The following is a 20,281-nucleotide window of genomic DNA, read 5'->3' as shown; positions in this document are numbered from 1 at the left end:
ACGGGTAACACTTAGATGGAAAAGCAACCAGAGGAAGGCTGAACAGTCTCCATTTGGTAATTATGGTAGAGAATCAATCAAACTTGTGCAATAATTCTTTTAAAAATGTGACATCAAGAAGAATTCAGGACATTATTATAAAGTATCATTGCTATCTTTAGTAAATACATATATATAAAAGCTGTAATATAAGCTAAAAAAATGATAAAAAGCTGTAATTTCACATTGATTCATTAAAAAGCTAGAGAGAATGGCTCACAACACTTTACAAGATTGATTTCTTCAAGGTAAACATGTTCTCTAATGCATAATCCCTTCACTTAAATGGAGCAGAGAACAGAAAGCCCTATCAGATACTAACTTCACCAAATTTTCGAACACAGGTTTATCCATATGATACTGATCACTTGATTGACGATTATGTTCGGGGCGTAAACAGAAATAAAAGGATGCAGATCATTCTTACTTGTGCAAGATACTCTTCTTTGGAAGCTTTGATTTCTTTTGAGTGTGGTTCTGTCATTAAATTAGTAGAGAGTTAAAGCATTGAACACTAAAAAAAACAAGAAATAAAGGTGCAAAAGAACACCCCTATGGATCGTAACTTTACCTTGTATCTTCCCAGGGCTTCGTAGTCTGTCCTCTCCTTCCAATTGCTCTTTCTTAGTTTTATCGGCCTATTTCCGACGTACTTGCCTGCGATGAAGAAGGGTCTAAGCATATAAATTTTTAAATAGAATAGACGTCAAAAGAAGAGGCTTTGAGGATTTAACAATGGGAGATTAAATGATTTCAGAGTTTTTCTAGAAAATATAAGGGAGATATTGAAGCAGGTCGAACTCCCGATTTTCTTTCCAAACTCTAGCCACTGCACACCCTAGATGATACCTAAGCTTGAGCACTCGGCCACGAGATTAATCCATGCTAGTTCATATAGATCGATGTCGTTCATAATTCATAGGGAAAATTCCTCCAGGGAAGGTATAAGAGAAATTTGGAGTCTATCTAACAATGTATTGTGTTTTTTTAGAAAGTAATTCCTTGACCAAATTGTGAATACAAAAAAACAATTTTCTTTCAAAACCTAAAACTTAAAATTTGTCTACAAAATATTTCTGAGATATAAAGAAAAAAAAAAAATCAAAATCTTTTGAACAACAATGTTGTATAACAACCTAAATTGAACTTGTCAAGCTATATCACCTCATCGCTGAGGAAGGGCTACTTTCTTATCAACAATGTTATGAAAGCAAAGTTTCTCAGAAAAAAGAAAAGAAAAAAGGAACGGATTCAGATATACGCAAGACGCGTCGTGAGATTTGAACAAGAAGCACAAGTCCAACAGAGAGATGAAAGAACTACAGGATCCATATAGAACTAAAATCAGAGTAATTACCATTCATTTCTTTGAGTGCTCCAGCAAGGTCAGTAGGATTGGAGAAACTAACAAATCCATAGCCCTTGGTTTTACCAGTTCGCTTATCTCTAACAACCTAAAACCAATTATATGCATGTTATGTTAATCAGTTGGTAAAAAGAAAATATTCCACAGAGAAAAATGTAATCCCCAAATATAAACCATAAATAAAATATTGAAATATTTTGGGTCACTCTACAAAGTCATCGGCTAGTATGTTTTCCAAGAGAAGGATCGAAATTGTTTTGATGCATCAAATGGTAGATCGATCCCAAAAAATTATGACATGGGGTAAACATTAGGTCAATTTGCAGAGTAACTAGTATATTGGACAACTAAATGTAATAGAGTCGAGCAGTTGTCCCCATGAAATCGGTAGAATGGCTCCAACATGTTCACACATAAAATTATGGTATTGGAGCCCTTTAAAACAATTGGGCAATGCCCTAGAAATGGATTGTTCTTCAAAAACTGCAAATGTTCGTGAGAAATAAATTATGAATTCAACCCGTGATATTATAACCAACACAATAGCATAAAATCAAGCAACTCTTCCATGACAGGACCCACCCAATATCATATATGGAATGGGAAAGAAGATAACCATATTTCATGGTATGACTCTACAATGACCACAAGCCACGTGTATATGCACCGACTGACATGGGGAAATCACAGGGCCCATCATTATAACAGCTCTTATCTTCAAGATTCATAAATGAATGTTAAAAGAATAGTATTTCAAAACGATAGTTTCCATAGTCTACATGCCCCTTGGTCAAAAAATTGCATGGATAGTATTGTGCCAATTTCAAGTAACGTTCCTCGTACCGCATCAGAAGCAATAAGATGGTCAAACTACCAAGAAAAAAAAAAGACCCACTTTTAATAGCTCGAGGGCTAACCTGTATCTGACAAGCTTAAATGACTCAACCATGTTACAACTCAAGCTAGTCCATGAACCCGGTAATTTCTAAGGGATAAAAGCTTCATACAGAGGTTCCAGCTGCACAAGTCCCAATCAGATGATCATGTCCTCCTTAAGTAAAATTCTTGATCCTCACAATAATATCTAAGAAACATGAAAAATAGGTTTGAATCCTATTTTACTTCTGCAACTTGTATACTTAATTCATTTTGGTCTTTCAAATATTCTACTTAGTCCTTCAAATTTGCATAAGAAAACCATATCTTTATGTCTTTATTAGTCGAGTAAACATCCGTATAAATAAGTTTTTGAAGCCATAGATAGCAGGTCAACTTATCGGACTGATTTTTTGTATGCCCTTTTGTATTCTTCCATTACTCTCTGTGAAAGCTCATCATCATAATAATGAAAACATTAATAATAAATAGCAGGTTAGAAAATCCAAAATGATTACAAACATAGAAGAAGAAGCAAAAACAGCCACGACTAAATTAGTTTATTATCAACAGTTTAAGGGGTGAAAAAAGAACATTTGAAAGCTTAAGCTAAACCAAATATTTAAAAATTTAAGAACCAAAACAAAACAAATATAAAAGTTTCTTTTTCTTTTACTAGAAAAGGATTAAAACGTAAAAACTACAAAAAAAAAAAACAAAAAAAACAAAAAAAAAAAACAAGGAGATTCAAGGAATAGAAACCCATGGACATATCAGAAACCTCAAATGCTTTCATAATCATAACCACATGCAAATGTATATACATAGGTATCTGATGCATTACCACCTTTTAAACAAATCAAAGCACTTCAAGGAAACTACTCATTGCGCAGAATGCCAAAAAAAAGTGAAAATAAAAGGTGAATTACGTAGAATGTTGGAAAAAAATAAACTTACTCTAGCCATGTTAAAGGAAGGAAATCGTGAGAATGCTTTAGAGAGCACGTCATCATTCACTTCATTACCAAGATCACCACAAAATAGACGGTAATCATCTGCAAACAACAATGGACATTTATCCAAAGTAAGAAATACTTCTAGCTGAGGAAGATAAAAGTTAAAACTACATCCCAATCTAAAAATTTAAGAGTGTACACCAAGGCCCACAACCTCCAAATATTCATGATTAGAAAGAGGATAACGAAAGTCCAAAAAAAGCGAAGGGGAAGGATGGGAGGAGATCAACGCCAAGGCGATTGAATGCAACCTCTTCTCAAACAAGTGACACAATTGTGGGAACAACTCACAAAGAGGCTTGCCACCAACCCAACTTATCCTCCCTAAAATAAGTATCAGACCCATTCTCAACAAAACACTTAATGAACTAGAAAAGCTAAGGGAAGCCTTCAGCCACAATGGTCCAAATATTTTTGCCAAAACCTTTTAATCCATTGCTTAGTGCTCACTCAAAAATGTGTGGTCCATACCTACTCATAATGATTTTTAGATTCCCTAGAAAATTGGCACAAGTCTTATTAAATAATCTCAAAGTATCAATGCCTAAACTCTAAACCACCATCAACTTCAAAACAATCTCCCATCTTACCACATGTGAACCCTCACACTTATCAACTCCATCCCGTAGAAAGTTCCTCATAAGGCTCTATGCTTCTACTCACAGAAATTGAGATTTTGAACTGAGAGGGGAAATATATAGGAATCTTACTCAACACAGACTGAATCAAGGGAAGTCTCCCTTGCTTAAAGAAAGAAAAACCTTTCTTTTTTCCAAGAAAAGAACCCTTTTTGGATTTACTCCACCACAGGGTTCCAGAACCACTCTTTGGACTACCACCTTAGGGGAAGACCCAAATACATGCAAGGGAAGGGAGTTGACTAACCTCACAACCCACCGAAGATGCCCAAGAATCCACTTTAGATGGATCATAATTAAGTCAATGATAGTACTATTCCCTCTATTTATCTTAAGGCCTGAAACAGCATCAAAGAGGACAAAAATCCATCATGATTATTAAAGGAACTCTCCTTCCCTGAGCATAAAAGAGGATGCAATTAGCAAACTAAAGGTGCGAGAGAAGGTGTAACAGCCCAAGCCCATCGCTAACAGATATTGTCCTCTTTGGACTTTTCCTTTCGGGCTTCCCTTCAAGGTTTTTAAAACGCATCTGCTAGGGAGAGGTTTCCACACCCTTATAAAGGATGTTTCGTTCTCCTCCCCAACCGATGTGGGATCTCGCAATCCACCCCCTTCGAGGCCCAGCGAGGACGCTGGCACTCGTTCCCTTCTCTAATCGATGTGGTACCCCCCACCCCAATCCACCCCCTTCGGGGCCCAGCGTCCTTGCTGGCACACCGCCTCGTGTCCACCCCCCTTCAGGGCTCAACCTCCTTGCTAGCACATCGCCCGGTGTTTGGCTCTAATACCATTTGTGACGGCCCAAGCCCACCGCTAATAGATATTGTCCTCTTTGGGCTTTCCCTTTTGGGCTTCCCCTCGAGGTTTTTAAAATGCGTCTGCTAGGGAGAGGTTTCCACACCCTTATAAAGGATGTTTTGTTCTCCTCCTCAACCGATGTGAGATCTCACAAATGGAGCCTCTCAAAACACACCCTAAAACGCTCCACTAAATCCTTCTCAACACTATTAAAGACCAACTTTCTCAAAAAATTTACTATCAGAATGAACAATAAGGGATGGAGAAGATATCCTCTTTTCAAGCCTCTAGCTACAAAAATCTTGTGAATCAGCCTCCCATTGTAGAAATTGAGAAATCAATCGATCTTAAACAACTCCAATCCAATCTCTCCATTTCCATTTGAACCTTTTTTTCTCTAGGGACTTCGTCTGGAAATTCCTAACAACCTGATTGTAGGCTTTCTCAAAATCAATATTGAATATGAGACCTTCTACGACAACCATCATCAACTAGTCTCTCTAACCTTGTATGTCGCTCACGCTTCAAATCAATGTCTTCAAATTCTTGTTTGAATAGAGCAACACCAAATCAATTCATTCATTTATTTGATACAACACATAGGCCTACTAAAACTTTGCACCAAAGATAAAAATTCATAACTTTTATGATGTTTTATCCATCAACTGTATTGGGGATAGGATTTACACTTCGCTTGTTTCTACAATAAATCCATTCATGACCATTTTCTCCATTAAGAAATGTGCTTTTTATCTAGATGGAACATTATATCTAGCTCACACACATGCCCAAAATGACAGTCCATGGTTTCCACCAAAAAGCAAATGATTTCCAAAATTCCCAGTTCGTTTTCATCACCAATGCTTGACAAAAGGAACCTATTATAACAAAGGAGGCATTTCTAAACAATTTCACCCTCAAGAGCTCGACATTCTTCGAGAGTAAGATGTCCATAATAATGAGCAAGGCGGGTTTTTGGCCATGCTTGTTCACCATGAGAATGAATCTAATCCCCATTTTTCTTTTCACCGACTCAATCAATGCATTTCATTTGAAACCTCTACCCCCTTTCTGCTCACACAATTCTTAAGTGGCTGTTCCTCATCATCTCAGGTAGACAATGCACGCCAAGTTGATATCAAACATCAAAATCAATTATAAGTAACTATTCCTAAATCAATTATATGTAACTATTCCTAAGAGAAAAAAAAAAATTAAGAAAAAACAATGCACGCCAAAACAAGCCAGTAATTGCAAATACATGAAATCAAATAAAGTAGACAATCCATACTTTCAGGCCACTCAGTAAGTGTTGGGTCCTCCCAAGATTGACCAGCAGCTTTGCGAGGAATAGCTTTCTTTTTTGTTTCTGCTTTATGCTCGATCTCACTACTTGCAAGCGCAGCTTTAACACTCTCAAGAGCTTCCGGAGTTATCGTTTGGGCATCCCTTTGAAATAGTTGTTGGGCCTGTTTATTCAAAGGAAAATGATAAAATTACACCATAAATTCATCTAAACAAATCCCTGTCCATCCGAATAACATTTTCCCGCAAACCCTATTCACAAAACAACAAAACCCCAATCCCGCAGCACGAATTCCAATCGCATGCAGATTTTGCTTACCTGCTGGTACTGAGGGAGATTGTAAGCTGCCGGAGCGGGAGCAGGAGTCGGATATACGGAGGCGACGGGAAGTGGAACTGCTGGAGGAGCCGGAGCAGCGACATAGGGAGTGGGATACTGGGGAGCAGGGGCGGCTGGAGCAGACTGCTGGAGATGGAAAGGTAAAGGAAAGTAAGAACCATTTGAATACGTAAATTGGGCACCTGATGAGGAAGAAGCTGCAGAAGGAGCCGAGAAAGGACCCGCCATGGCCAAAGAGCTGTTAGAACTCAAAATTAGCTTCGAAATTAGGGCTCAGAACGTTCCGATTTTCAGGGTGCCGATCATCAGCCTTCACGGTAGCGATATTAATTTTCACCATTATATATATATATATATATATATATTTTAATATTCATTTCAAATAATTTTTTTTATAATTTACAAAATTCATTTACTAAGTAAATAAAAATTAAGTATATAATATATATATATATATATATATATATACTTATTTTTATATAATAAGTTCTTTTTGTGTCTTAATATATTTTTATTTTTATTTTTATTTATACATAAAGTTATCTGGGTGGACGGGTATTTAATGGGGTTGAGGATGAGGAATATAATTTTTATTTTCGCGTGAGAAATGTGTCTCCATCCATTCACGGTTATATTTTTTTGTTGCTATGTGTGCAATTCTTATAGTTTAAAATTTTAAAAATAACTTTATCATTGATACCACATTTAAAAAATACACATAAATTTTTTAAAATAAAATAAAAATGCTTGTAGATAATGAATGGAGTATCGATAAAAATAAAAATTATAAATTCTTTTATAAAAATAAAAAAATATTAAATATTATTTTTAAAATTTCATGGGTAATTTTTAAATCTAATATTAATGTATTTTTAAATTTTTAATCTTTTCAGATATTAACTATACATTTTAGAGTCGAGTGGACGTTTTTTAAGGTTTAAAATTTAAGAATATTTTTAAAATAAAATATTAACAATATTCCTAAAAAAAACCATAAAACTATTTTTTAAAATATTTTTGAAGAAAAAAAAAATACGAATATTTTTTTATTAATTTACCCTAAATTTTTAGGGGAGACCTAAAACAAAAGTTTAGAATATAGTATCAATGAATACCCTATACTTTAAATTACCCTTTGGAAACCAACATTGACCAAGTAGAGTATAAAGTTGACGCTTTTACCCCTAAAAAAAATTGTATTTACGTAAATGTCTAATTCCCTTCCATTATTTATTTATTTTTTCAGTAAATTAAATATAATTTTTTTAAATAAATTTATAAAGTTCAATCTTTTACCCCTAAAAAAAACTGTATTTACGAAAATGTCCCTATCCCTTCCACACTTTTTTTCCAGTAAATTAAACATAATTTTTTTAAATAAATTTATTAAGTGGACTCTTTTACCCCTATAAGAAATTGTATTTACGAAAATATTCCCATTCTCCTCCCTACTTTCTTTTTTCAGCAAATTAAACATATATTTTTTTTAAATAAATTTATTAAGTGGACCCTTTTACCCCTAAAAGAAATTGTATTTACGAAAATATTCCCATTCCTCTTCCTTTTTTTTTCAGTAAATTAAACATAATTTTTTTCAAATAAATTTATTAAGTGGACTCTTTTACCCCTAAAAGAAATTGTATTTACGAAAATATTCTCATTCCCCTCCTCACTTTTTTTTTTTCCAGTAAATTAAACATAATTTTTTTAAAATAAATTTATGAAGTTCAGTCTTTTACCCCTTAAAAAAAACTGTATTTACGAAAATGTCCCTATCCCTTCCCCACTTTATTTTTACGAGTCCATTAAATATAATTTTTTTTAAATAAATTTATTAAGTGGACTCTTTTACCCCTAAAAGAAATTGTATTTACGAAAATGTTCCCATTCCCCTCCCCACTTATTTTTTTTCTTCGGTAAATTAAACATAATCTTTTTTAATAAAATTTATAAATGGACTCTTTTACCTCTAAAAGAAATTGTATTTACGAAAATGTCTCCATCTCCTTCCACGGTTGTTTTTTTAATAAATTTATTAAGTTGACTCTTTTACCCTTAAAAAAAATTGTATTTACTAAAATGTTCCTTCACACTTGTTTTTAATTTATAAATGTATAAAGTTAACTCTTTTACCCCTAAAAGAAAATTATATTTACGAAAATGTTCCCTTCTACACTTGTTTTTAATTTATAAATTTATGAAGTTGACTCTTTTACCCCTAAAAAAAATTGTATTTACAAAAATGTCCCTCTTCCCTTCCACACTTTTTTTTTTTCAGTAAATTAAACATAATATTTCTTTTTTTAATAAATTTATAAAGCCGACTCTTTTACCCCTAAAAAAAAATATACTTACGAAAATGTTCCAATTCCCTATTTAGTTGACTCTTTTACCCCTAAAAGAAATTTGTATTTACGAAAATGTCCCCATCCGTCCCACACTTGTTTTTAATTTTTTTTTTTCAGTAAATAAACATATATATTTTTTTAATAAATTTATCTTTCTCCATAATATTTATTTAACTTTCTTCACTAAAATCAAAAGAAATAATAAAAATTAGAATCTGATTATTTTTTTCATTTTAATTCATCAAATACCCTTTTTTGTAGGGCACCAAATTGATGACTAATCCCTAGTCTTCATCTGAAACAAAAAACCAAAACGACGTATTTTTTTCCCCTTTCGTTCTTTCTTTGTGGAGATTATTACTTTAATTAAACCCAGAAGAAAACCATGGAAAAAGGGCATTTAATCTATTACCTATATATGGTTTACCCCTTTTGAGTTAGGGTTTTTTCCTACAAGTTTCTGAAATGTCTGGGATTCTGTTTTTTTGTTCATTCATATCCATTTCAATTCTTGTACTTCATTAATTTTCCTTCCGGATTTACCCTTCTCCACTGTCTTGGCTGCTTAGGGAAGCTACTAATTGTTCTTTTTTATTCATATTCTCTGGAATTTTCATGGATTCTTGGTGAATTTTCGTGGATTCGATTGTTTAGGGCATACCCTGAAAGGTTAGTCTTGTTTGTCTTGTTAGGGTTAGATCGGATCATTTGGATTTGAGTGGTTACAGTTAGTTTGTTTGTTTTGTTTTGTTTTGTTGGGGTTATGAACTTTTTTTTTGACTTTGTGGAAGGAAATGAGACNAATGAATAAAGGGGTCTTGCTGGATTCTTCTGGGTTGCATTTTCTGCTTGGGAATTGGAGAACAGTGATGAATGGTACAGAGTTGTTCTTGTTCAAATACCTGATAGCTCTGTTAATGATATTTCTTGTTTAAAAGAAAATAGTTTTGGTATTGGTATGTTTGCCTTTTGATCGGTTGGAAGATGTGTGGCTTGTTAATTCTTGTTCGTTTTCAATTTTCCAGCCTTGTTTGATTACCAAATTTTAGAAACTTGGTTGTTTGAACTTTAGGGTTTATTTTTCGGGATGATATTTACGTTATTTGTGTTGAAGTTGTAAACGGGGCGTGTTGTACTTGTAACGACTCAAGCCCATCGCTAGTAGATACTGTTCTCTTTGGGCTTTTCCCTTTCGGTTTCCCTCAAGGAGAGGTTTCCACACTCTTGTTTCGTTCTCCTCCCCAACCGATATGGGATCTCACAATCCACCCCCTTTCAGGGCCCAAGGTCCTTGCTGACACTCATTTCGATGTGGGACCCTCCAATCCACCCCCCTGGGTTCAGCCTCCTCGCTGGCGCATCGCCTAGTGTCTGACTTTGGTACCATTTGTAACTACCCAAGTCCACCACTAGCAGATATTGTCCTCTCTGGGCTTTTCCCTCAATGAGAGCTTTTCACGTTCTTATAAAGAATGTTTCGTTCTCCTCCCCAACCGATATGGGATTTCACAATCCACCCCCCTTTGGGGACCAACGTCCTTGCTGACACTCATTTCGATGTGGGACCCTCCAATCCACCCCACTTCGGGGTTCAGCCTCCTCGCTGGCGCATCGCCTAGTGCCTGGCTTTGGTACCATTTGTAACTACCCAAGTCCACCGCTAGTAGATATTGTCCTCTTTGGGCTTTTCCCTTTCGGTTTCCCTCAAGGAGAGGTTTCCACATTCTTATAAAGAATGTTTTGTTCTCCTCCCCAACCGATGTGGGATCTCACAATCCACCCCCCTTCGGGGCCCAATGTCCTTGCTGACACTCATTTCGGTGTGGGACCCTCCAATCCACCCCCCTTCGGGGTTCAGCCTCCTCGCTGGCACATTGCCCGGAGTGTCTGGCTATGGTACCATTTGTAAATGCCCAAGTCCACCGCTAGCATATATTGTCCTATTTGGACTTTCCTTTCGGGCTTCCCCTCAAGGTTTTTAAAACGCGTCTGGTAGGGAGAGGTTTCCACACCTTTATAAAGAATGTTTCGTTCTCCTCCCCAACCGATATGGGATCTCACAATCCACCCTCCTTCGGGGCCTAACGTTCTCGCTGACACTCGTTTCCTTTTACAATCGATGTGGGACCCTCCAATTCATCCCTTTTCGGGGTTCAGACTCCTCGCTGGCACATTGCCCGGAGTGTCTGGCTATGGTACCATTTGTAAATGCCCAAGTCCACCCAAGTCCACCGCTAGCAGATATTGTCCTCTTTGGGCTTTCCTTTCGGGCTTCCCCTCAAGGTTTTTAAAACGCGTTTGGTAGGGAGAGGTTTCCACACCTTTATAAAGAATGTTTCGTTCTCCTCCCCAACCGATATGGGATCTTAGAATCCACCCCCCTTCGGGGCCTAACGTCCTCGCTGGCACTCATTTTCTTTTACAATCGATGTGGGACCCTCCAATTCATCCTTCTTCGGGGTTTAGACTCCTCGCTGGCACATCACCCGATGTCTGACTTTGGTACCATTTGTAACTGCCCAAGTCCACCGCTAGCAAATATGGTCCTTTTTTAGCTTTCTTTTCGGCTTCCCCTCAAGGTTTTTAAAGCGCGTCTGCTAGGGAGAGGTTTCTACACCTTTATAAAGAATGTTTCGTTCTCCTCCCCAATCGATGTTGGGATCTCATGATACTTTTCACATTTTTTTGCCGTTCTTGTCTTGTTTTGACCAGTCATGTAGTTTTATGTTTCTTACAATAATGTGTCTCATTTCTTTTAATGCTCCAAATGCTTATTTTGGTTCATGGCTTTGATTGTTCGAGTCTGAAATGAAAATAAGCTACCATGTTAATAATTTTGCAAGTTAGAACGTCTTGAATTAATATAGTTAATAACATATCTTGTGTTTGCCACCGGCCGGTGCTGGGAGTTGGGAAGGCTGAGTGGTTGTTATCATGGACTTAACTTTGAAATGTTTGGTTGTTTTGCAGATATGGTGGTACTAGATACGGTTTTTCTTACACGTGACATAGTTGCTCTAGTTTCGGGGTAAGCTGTATGTAGCTAAAAAGTTGCATTCGAGATCGTTTTGATTGACAAATCTTTGTACAATGAACACATGGAAGGCTTATATTCCTTCTTTTTCCTCCATAGACTGTGATATGGGGACAGAGCTTATACGAGTTTCTGTGGAAGAAGATAGTGATGACTTTCCATCAGTTCCACCAGGTTTCGAGTCATATATATCATTTCCTCTAGGGAAAGTGCACAATCATGAAAAAGCTCACGTCCCAGTTAGTTTGCCGACCATCTCCGAGTCACAACCAGTTAAAGTGGAAACTGAGGTAGAAATTGCCGATGTTCCAAAAGTAACAAGGGCCCTCCGACGTAAACCATGTATAAACTACAGACAATTTGAGTACTGTTCCGACGACAAGCTTGATACTAAGCGCGTTGATCAGGTTAGTTTTTGATTGTTCTGTTGCGGTATTCTTCTTTATGTTTTAATTTTGTTTTCCTTTTCGGGATTGCGATATTTTTGTTAAGCCTTTTCCATGGTTTTGGTTGCAGAATTTTTCGTCAAGGCCGCCTCTTTCGAAGGGGGTCATCCGTGGATGTCCTCAATGTAATAATTGCCAAAAGGTCATCACTCATATCAACCTTCATTTATAACTATTTAATGTATAGAAACATTTTAGTTTGATGGATATTTTTCTTAACTTGCATTTAAGAAATTCAAATCAGTCGTGTCAGATTTCCAAAAGTTCTTAATTTAGCTCGAAACACAAATCGTTAGTCACAGAATAATGGAAGGGAGGCTAGTAGTTCGAATGATCAAGAATGAATATGATGCGATTCTTTAAATTGAACCGATCAACTAGCCGTTTTTGCTGCTCTTTCTATCAATACCTTTTCTTGAGAATGTTTGATTGAGTGTAATCTTGGAACAGGTTGTTGCGAGATGGCGTCCAGAAGAATCCTGCCGGCCGGACCTTGAGGCCGCTCCTGTGTTTTACCCAAATGAAGAGGTGTTTATCAACGCTTCTGGATTCGTGTATTATCACGTTTTGGCCCTCTATTTGAAGTTTACTGCTGTGAATTTTCTAACTTTCAAATTTGTCACAATTGTGGCAGGAATTTGAAGATACTTTGACATATATAGCAAGCATACGAACAAAAGCAGAACCATATGGGATTTGTCGTATTGTCCCGCCATCTTCTTGGAAACCTCCATGCCCGCTGAAGCAGAAACATATTTGGGAGAATTCTAAATTTGCAACTCGTGTCCAAAGGATCGATAAGCTTCAGAATCGGGATTCAATAAGAAAGAACTTTAGAGTTTGCAATCAAATGAGACGGAAAAGGAGGAGGGTTAATCGAAAGGGGGTTGATGTTACCACCTTAAATGGAAAAAATGAAGATGCGGGGTCTCGTGCGACAGAAAGATTTGGATTTGATCCTGGTACAGATTTTACTTTAGAATCGTTTAAAAAATATGCCGATGACTTTAAGTCTCAGTATTTTAGTAAACCACTCCATGATACCGCTAAGGGATGTAATCCCTCCATGCTGCAAGAGAACGAGCATTGGAAACCGTCTGTGGAAAATATTGAGGGTGAATATTGGCGGATGGTAGAGAAGCCAACGGAAGAGATCGAGGTTTGTATTTGAGTGTCAATATTTGAATTCTTTTTCTGTCTTTCTTTACATGCTCTGTACAATTTTCTCAAGAAGATCTATTTATTTTTCGTATATATTTCCACCGCTCTACCGTAATTCATCGATCTAAACTTTTTGTTTTTCTTTTTTCTCCTCGTTAGGTGCTCTATGGGGCTGATTTAGAAACTGGAGAGTTCGGCAGCGGTTTTCCGAAGAGTTGCTGTCAAGAGGGCTATACATCAGATGACGATAAGTATGTAAAATCTGGCTGGAACCTGAATAACTTTCCGAAGCTTCCCGGTTCGGTCCTTAGCTATGAGAGCAGTAATATATCTGGAGTCTTGGTACCATGGCTGTATATTGGGATGTGCTTTTCGTCCTTTTGCTGGGTGAGGTTACTTATTTCTTCATTATGACGTCATTTTCTACTTTTCCTCTGCACGTGTGGTTATGGAAGGAATTTTTCATCGTTTATTTCTTTTCGAGAGGAAAGACAGTTTCATTGATGAATGAAATAAAACGAGTCATCCTAGCCCCAAAAAGTACCTTGTGGGCAAGGTCATTGTGTTGGCGAAGGTGCTGGCGAAGGTGCGTACCTTGGTCTGGTTGTTGAGGATCTTGACCACGTTCTCTGGAGTTGTAGTGTGTCATATGATGTTTGGAATCCGTTCTTTGCGAAGTTGGTTCGCTCTTGCTAGGGAGAGGGACTTTAGAGAGATGTTTACCGAGTGATATCTTGGTGTGAACTGTCTAATATCTTTACTTCCTATAGTTATACCTTTCAGGTGTTTTGTAAACATCATGAATATTACATCCCACGAAATTGTTCAGTAGCTGCTTGAATTGTTTGCTCACATGTTTTAAGATGTATATTTGCAGCACGTTGAAGATCACCACCTCTACTCTCTGAATTACTTGCACTGGGGAGATCCCAAAGTATGGTACGGAGTTCCAGGAAACGGTGCCGGTAAATTAGAAGAGGCTATGAGAAAGCATTTACCTGATCTCTTCGACGAACAACCCGATTTACTTCATAAATTGGCAAGTTTCTTCCCTAATTTAAAGTGGTCTTGTTCCTAATAATGTTCTCACGGTTTATACATCCAAGTACATCAAAGAACCTGTTTTACTTAAAGTCTTAAATGAACACGAAGGCTGCGAGTTTTTTCAACTTTGATATTTGCCAGTAGCAACGATCAAAATGTCGGCCTAAACTTCGAAGTTTTATTATTGAGCAGGTTACGCAACTTTCTCCGTCCATACTGAAATCTGAGGGTGTACCTGTATATAGGTGTATTCAGAATCCTGGAGAGTTTGTTTTGACCTTCCCTCGTGCATACCATTCGGGATTCAACAGTGGTTTCAATTGTGCCGAGGCAGTTAATGTAGCTCCGGTTGACTGGTTGCCCCATGGTCAAATCGCCGTAGAATTATATCGTGAGCAGGGACGAAGAACTACTATTTCCCACGATAAACTATTGCTCGGTGCAGCGAGGGAAGCTGTGAGAGCACACTGGGAGCTTAATTTACAGAAAAGAAACACTTTGGATAACTTAAGATGGAATAATGTTTGTGGAAAAGATGGAGTCCTAGCAAGAGCATTCAAGGTAAATCCTAGCTCTCTCTCTGTTACTCATATTTACTGGTCAGTTAAATCTGAACAAAGGGTTCTTATTTATTTATGGAAGTTGATGTTAAAAGTAATTTCGATGGGCAAACGTGGTTCGTTTTCCATGTATAATAACTATACTTGGTTATTATTGTCCGAATGCATTAGTTTAAAGACTCGTAGCTATATAATACATTGATTGAGACATGAATGCCAGCGAGGACGTTGAGCCTTGAAGGGGGGTGGATTGTGAAATCCTACATCGGTTGGGGTGGAGAACGAAACACCCTTTATAAGGGTGTGGAAACCTCTCCCTAGCAGACGTGTTGTAAAGCCTTGAGGGGAAGCCCGAAAGGGAAAGCTCAAAGAGGACAATATCTGCTAGCGGTGGGCTTAGGCCGTAACACGCAACTATATAATACATTGATTGAGAATTTCCCTGTTCGAATGGTCTAATGGACATAAATAAATGTTTTGAGTTGCGTTGTTTGGTAGACATGAGTGCCAACGAGGACGCTGGGCCTTGAAAGGGGTGGATTGTGAAATCCCACATCTGTTGGGGTGGAGAACGAAACACCCTTTACAAGGGTGTGGAAACCTCTCCCTAACAAATGTGTTTTAAAGCCTTGAGGGGAAGCCCGAAAGGGAAAGTCCAAAGAGGACAATATCTGCTAGCAGTGGGCTTGAGCTGTAACACGTAGTTATATAATACATTGATCGAGAATTTCCCCGTTCGAATAGTCTAATGGACATAAATAAACGTTCTGAGTTGCGTTGTTTGGCAGACACGTGTTGAGCTGGAGTGTGCACGGAGGAACATTCCGTGCAGTTCTTCTCGGGCAATGAAGATGGAAAGCAACTTTGATGCCTCTAATGAGAGGGAATGCAGTTCATGCCTCTTTGACTTGCATCTATCTGCAGTTGGGTGCCGTTGTTCACCAGATAAGTATGTGTGCTTGAATCATGCAAACCAGTTGTGTTCTTGTGCATGGGAAGAGAAATTTTTTCTCTTTCGTTATGATATCAGTGAATTGAACATACTTCTTGAAGCATTGGAAGGAAAGTTAAGTGCAATATACAGGTGGGCTAGGCAGGATCTCGGTTTGGCGCTTAGTTCATCGAGGGAGTTGAATTCTCAATCATCAACCAAGTCGTTCGTGAATTCTCGGTTGGAAGATTTCTTGATTCGATCTTCATTATTGCCAACTCTAACTGCTATTGACAGCCCGTCTCACCGTGCCGAAAAGGTATCCGAAGTTACTGCTTCATATCTAGAAGATAAGAAGGTAGTTTCTACACTTAATGGATCTGGGAAGGAAGTCGAGCAGAAAAATCGTAAATCTGAGGTGAAAAGCGAAAACCATGAACTCGTGTCAACCAATACAAATGCTCTGAATTTGGTAGAAGCGAAAAGTCGAATGCATAAAACGTGTCCTGAAAATGTCATTCTACTAAGTGATGATGAAGGCGATGAGTATAAGAAGACGATTTCAAATGGTTTAGCTGAAAGTTCCGATCGGTTCGCTGAGGTTGATTCTAAGGCTAGCCTGTGCAACTACAATGAAAATGCAATCTTGCGTACCCCGGTGACCGATGCAACAACCATGGTCGAAAAGGAAGACAGGACATCGAATAGTTGTCAATCGAGCGTTGAACCTTTAAATAATAAACAGTCTCCAAACGCGGTTAGAAATGCAGCTAATGCCGTTCAGAACAATAGTTTTTCAGAAGTCGGATTAGGTCATAGTAATATATTATTTCGAGCTTCAACGGACACTGATTCTCAAAAACCACAAATGTGTAGCTCTGGAAAACCGATCGAGGCTAAGCCGGGAAACGTCGGAACAAGCGCTACTTCTTGTGCTAATGTGGACAGATTCTTGAGGCAAAAGGGTCCTCGAATGGCGAAGGTCGTTCGGAGGATTAACTGCAATGTCGAGCCTTTAGAATATGGAAACGTGATCTCGGGAAAGTCTTGGTCGAACAGTCGGGCCATTTTTCCAAAAGGTATTGAAATCTCTGTTTTACAGGTTTCATTAGATCGATTGTTACCTCGATGTGTTAACTATGACCCACTTTCACTCGTTACGTACTTATGTTTATTTTGCAGGATTTAAGAGCCGGGTCAAGTATATAAGCGTTTTAGATCCGTCAACTGTATGTTACTACGTTTCTGAAATTCTCGATGTTGGACGGGACGGACCTCTTTTCATGGTAAATTTTTTAACCTTGATCTTTAGCGTTAATTTCGTTGAACTTCGTATTTTTTTTTTCTTTCTTGTCACTTCTTAGAGTGAAGACTATACGACTTTTTGTGATTATACGTATCTTTTTGTATTTCTTGTTGCGCCCTCCGTTCTCTCTACATCACCTCACTTCCTTATCCTTTTCTCGATGGCTTTTTCGTTCTAGACTTAGCTTGTCAGCTCCTTCCGAGATAATGTCCGCAATACGGTACGACCGTGATTGAAAAAGGAGAGTAGTTCATCGTTCGGAAACAACTCATTGAATATATCTTTTTGTATGATCTTGTATGTCAACTCATTGAATATATCTTCGGATACAAAGAGTGGATACATTGAGGATGCTTCATGGAGAGAAGTTGTGAGATCCCACCTCGGTTAGGGAGGAGAATGAAGCATTCTTTATAAGGGTGTGGAAACCTCTCCCTAGTAGACGCGTTTTAAAAACCTTGAGGGAAAGTCTCTAGCATATATTGTCCATTTTGGCCTTTCCTTTTCGAGTTTCTCTTAAGATTTTTAAAACGTGTCTGCTAAGGAGAGGTTTCCACACCCTTATAAGGAAGGCTTCGTTCTCCTTCCCAACCGATGTGGGATCTCACAATCCACCCCCCTTCGAGGCCCAACGTCCTTACTTGCACACCGCCTCGTGTCCACCCCCCTTCAGGGCTCAGCCTCCTTGCTGGCACATTGCCCTATGTTGGACTCTGATACCATTTGTAACAGTCCAAGCTCACCGTTAGCAGATATTGTACTCTTTGGGCTTGCCCTCAAGGTTCTTTAAAACGCGTCTATCTATTAGGGAGAGGTTTCCACACCCTTATAAAGAATGCTTCGTTCCCCTCCCCAAACCGATATGAGATCTCACAATCCACTCCCCTTCGGGGCCCAACATCCTTGCTGGCACACCGTCTCGTGTCCACCTCCCTTCAGGGCTCAGCCTCCTCGCTGACACATCGCCCGGTGTCTATCTCTGATACCATTTGTAACAGACCAAGCCCACCACTAGTAGATATTGTCCTCTTTGGGCTTTTCTTTTCGGACTTCTCCTCATGTTTTTTTAAACCGCGTCTGTTAGGGGGAGGCTTCTACACCCTTATAAAATATGCTTCGTTCTCCTCCCCAACCGACGTTTTAGTAAGCCATAGGTGATCATCTATGCCGTAGTCGCTAATTATTCTCTTTAAGAGAACATTGTTTTCTATCTTTTAACTATAGTCAAGTTCCACTCTCAAGTGTCTTGTATTGCTTGTCTGATTGTTGCTTGTTTCTTGAGTTCAAGTTTATATTTTGTGATTGTCATTGGATATCTATTATACTTAGATTCTTTAATCTCTTTACAGGTTGTTTTGGAGCATTGTCCAAGTGAGGTATTCGTTCATGTTTCTGCTTGCAGATGTTGGGAGTTGGTTAGAAACCGAGTCAATCACGAAATCGCGAAGCAACATAAGTTGGGTCGAACAAATCTCCCTCCTCTACAGCCTCCCGGGAGCTTAGATGGGTTAGAAATGTTCGGGTTTACCTCACCGGCAATTGTTCAGGTAAATCACTTCTTAAACGCGTCTGTTATTCACTTCATGATCTCTCTCGAACACACGGTATCTAGGTGCCTCGTGCACGGGTCGCTCTAATATCTATTCTTCATAGTTTAATAGGCTTCTCATATTGGTGCACTGTTATGTACTTACGCAGGCCATTGAGGCGATTGATCAAAATCGAGTATGTTGTGAGTATTGGGACTCTCGGCCCTATTCTCGGCCTCGTGTACACAATCCACAACTATCTCAGTCGACAGAAATTAGTCGAAACTTGCAAACAACCGAAAGGAATCACGAGGCCAATCCTAGGCCTAGTAGAGTCGATATAGTACTTAGGGGATTGTTGAAGAAGGCAAACCCGGAAGAACTAAACTCACTCTATACTCTTTTAAATGATAATAGGTCAACAGTTGATCGAGACGTGCTGACTCTTCTTAACGAAGAGATTCAAAGTCATCGCAGATGATTCTTCATTGTTGGTTCAGTATTTTGATTCGACTGAACTTAGGGTGGCGGCGTTAATCAACTGGTGTAAATACGAGCTGTTGATATCAGTATCGGTATCAGTATCAGGTTCTTTCTTGTACATGCTTCTTTTAGCCTCGTGATTCTAAGTTCTAACTTCGAGAGGAAAGAACGGGAAGGGAAGTGGGGCGTTCCTCCGAATCAACATTCTATTTAAAGGTTTAGTGTAGAGAGAGAGAGAGAACCTTTGGTTTCAAATTCAATAAACCCAATTGGATTTACATCCTTTGGTTCTATCTAATTTGGATTTTGTACATTGAAAACAATAGATTTCATTGAATGTAAGCTGAAATTATAAACTTTGAGTGAAATAGTTTGATTTGATTTCTCTTTGAACGTCCCGACGTCTCGAAAGTTTAACTATGGATAACGACGGTGGTGGAGAAGTTGAAGTAAGTTAATGCAAAAATGAATAATATGAATAAGATACTACCATTTTTCTGGGTAGACATAACAATCTAAGTCCGATTGATATTGTCTTATTTGGGATTTCCCTTCTGAGTTTCTCGATCAAAGTCCACTACTAGATGATATTGTCTTATTTGGGATTTCCCTTTTGAGTTTCTCTTGGGTTCTTCAGGATTTCTCTTCTGGGTTTCTCCTGAGTTTCTTCGGGATTTTCTTTCTGGGTTTCTCTTGAGTTTCTTCGAGGTTTTCTTTCTAGGTTTCTCTTGGGTTTCTTCGGGATTTTCCTTCTGGATTTCTCGTGAGTTTCTTCGGGATTTCCCTTCTGGGTTTCTCTTGAGTTTATTCGAGATTTCCCTTTTGGGTTTCTTCGGGATTTTCTTTTTGGGTTTCTCCTGAGTTTCTTCGGGATTTCCCTTCTGGGTTTCTCTTGGGTTTCTTCGAGATTTCCCTTCTGGGTTTCTCTTGGGATTTCTCTTTTGGGTTTCTCTTGGGATTTTCCTTTTGGGTTTCTGCTTGAGGTTTTTAAAACGTGTCTACTAGGGAAAGGTTTCTACACCCTTATAAAGAATACTTCGTCCTCCTCCTGTAGTGGG

General features: G+C 38.2%; 2 protein-coding genes and 1 pseudogene across 4 annotated transcripts; 1 reads left to right on the top strand and 2 right to left on the bottom strand.

Moving 5' to 3' along the window:
* Positions 1-113: 113 nt before the first annotated feature.
* LOC111799098 (RNA-binding protein 42-like) lies at positions 114-6,706 on the bottom strand. Its single transcript, XM_023682498.1, has 6 exons — positions 6,361-6,706; positions 6,028-6,205; positions 3,239-3,336; positions 1,397-1,493; positions 611-696; positions 114-516 (listed from the first exon to the last, which is right to left on the bottom strand). The coding sequence occupies exons 1-6, from the start codon at positions 6,607-6,609 to the stop codon at positions 463-465; spliced, it is 762 nt and encodes a 253-aa protein (XP_023538266.1). The 5' UTR covers positions 6,610-6,706; the 3' UTR covers positions 114-462.
* LOC111799099 lies at positions 5,381-5,881 on the bottom strand (annotated as a pseudogene).
* A 2,284-nt stretch (positions 6,707-8,990) lies between the features above and the next one.
* Positions 8,991-19,601, top strand: LOC111798520 (putative lysine-specific demethylase JMJ16). Of its 3 annotated transcripts, XM_023681733.1 has the most exons (14): positions 8,991-9,398; positions 9,543-9,605; positions 11,700-11,757; positions 11,863-12,170; positions 12,280-12,351; positions 12,660-12,737; positions 12,844-13,368; positions 13,530-13,757; positions 14,248-14,409; positions 14,607-14,975; positions 15,763-16,984; positions 17,088-17,191; positions 18,561-18,758; positions 18,910-19,601. In XM_023681733.1, the coding sequence occupies exons 4-14, from the start codon at positions 11,871-11,873 to the stop codon at positions 19,219-19,221; spliced, it is 3,570 nt and encodes a 1,189-aa protein (XP_023537501.1). In that variant the 5' UTR covers positions 8,991-9,398; positions 9,543-9,605; positions 11,700-11,757; positions 11,863-11,870; the 3' UTR covers positions 19,222-19,601. The 3 variants fall into 3 exon arrangements, with proteins under 3 accessions (XP_023537501.1, XP_023537502.1, XP_023537503.1); XM_023681734.1 differs by lacking the exon at positions 9,543-9,605; XM_023681735.1 differs by lacking the exons at positions 8,991-9,398; positions 9,543-9,605 and adding an exon at positions 9,664-9,685.
* Positions 19,602-20,281: the final 680 nt, after the last annotated feature.

The sequence above is a fragment of the Cucurbita pepo genome, chromosome LG07 (genome assembly GCF_002806865.2).
Source record: "Cucurbita pepo subsp. pepo cultivar mu-cu-16 chromosome LG07, ASM280686v2, whole genome shotgun sequence".
Classification (NCBI taxonomy): domain Eukaryota; kingdom Viridiplantae; phylum Streptophyta; class Magnoliopsida; order Cucurbitales; family Cucurbitaceae; genus Cucurbita; species Cucurbita pepo.
The sequence above is the reverse complement of the archived record's forward strand: the minus strand, read 5'-3'. Positions and strand labels throughout refer to the sequence as shown.

Bases quoted from the DNA above. Each gene is read 5' to 3' on its own strand.
- LOC111799098 (XM_023682498.1), bottom strand. From the start codon at position 6,609: ATGGCGGGTCCTTTCTCGGCTCCTTCTGCAGCTTCTTCCTCATCAGGT. The intron at 697-1,396 runs GTAATTACTCTG...TCTTCATCGCAG, and splicing joins AGCACTCAAAGAAATGAATG to GCAAGTACGTCGGAAATAGG. The intron at 517-610 runs GTAAAGTTACGA...ATTTAATGACAG, and splicing joins AAGCCCTGGGAAGATACAAG to AACCACACTCAAAAGAAATC.
- LOC111798520 (XM_023681734.1), top strand. From the start codon at position 11,871: ATGGGGACAGAGCTTATACGAGTTTCTGTGGAAGAAGATAGTGATGAC. The intron at 12,738-12,843 runs GTGTTTATCAAC...CAATTGTGGCAG, and splicing joins TGTTTTACCCAAATGAAGAG to GAATTTGAAGATACTTTGAC. The intron at 13,369-13,529 runs GTTTGTATTTGA...TCTCCTCGTTAG, and splicing joins AGCCAACGGAAGAGATCGAG to GTGCTCTATGGGGCTGATTT.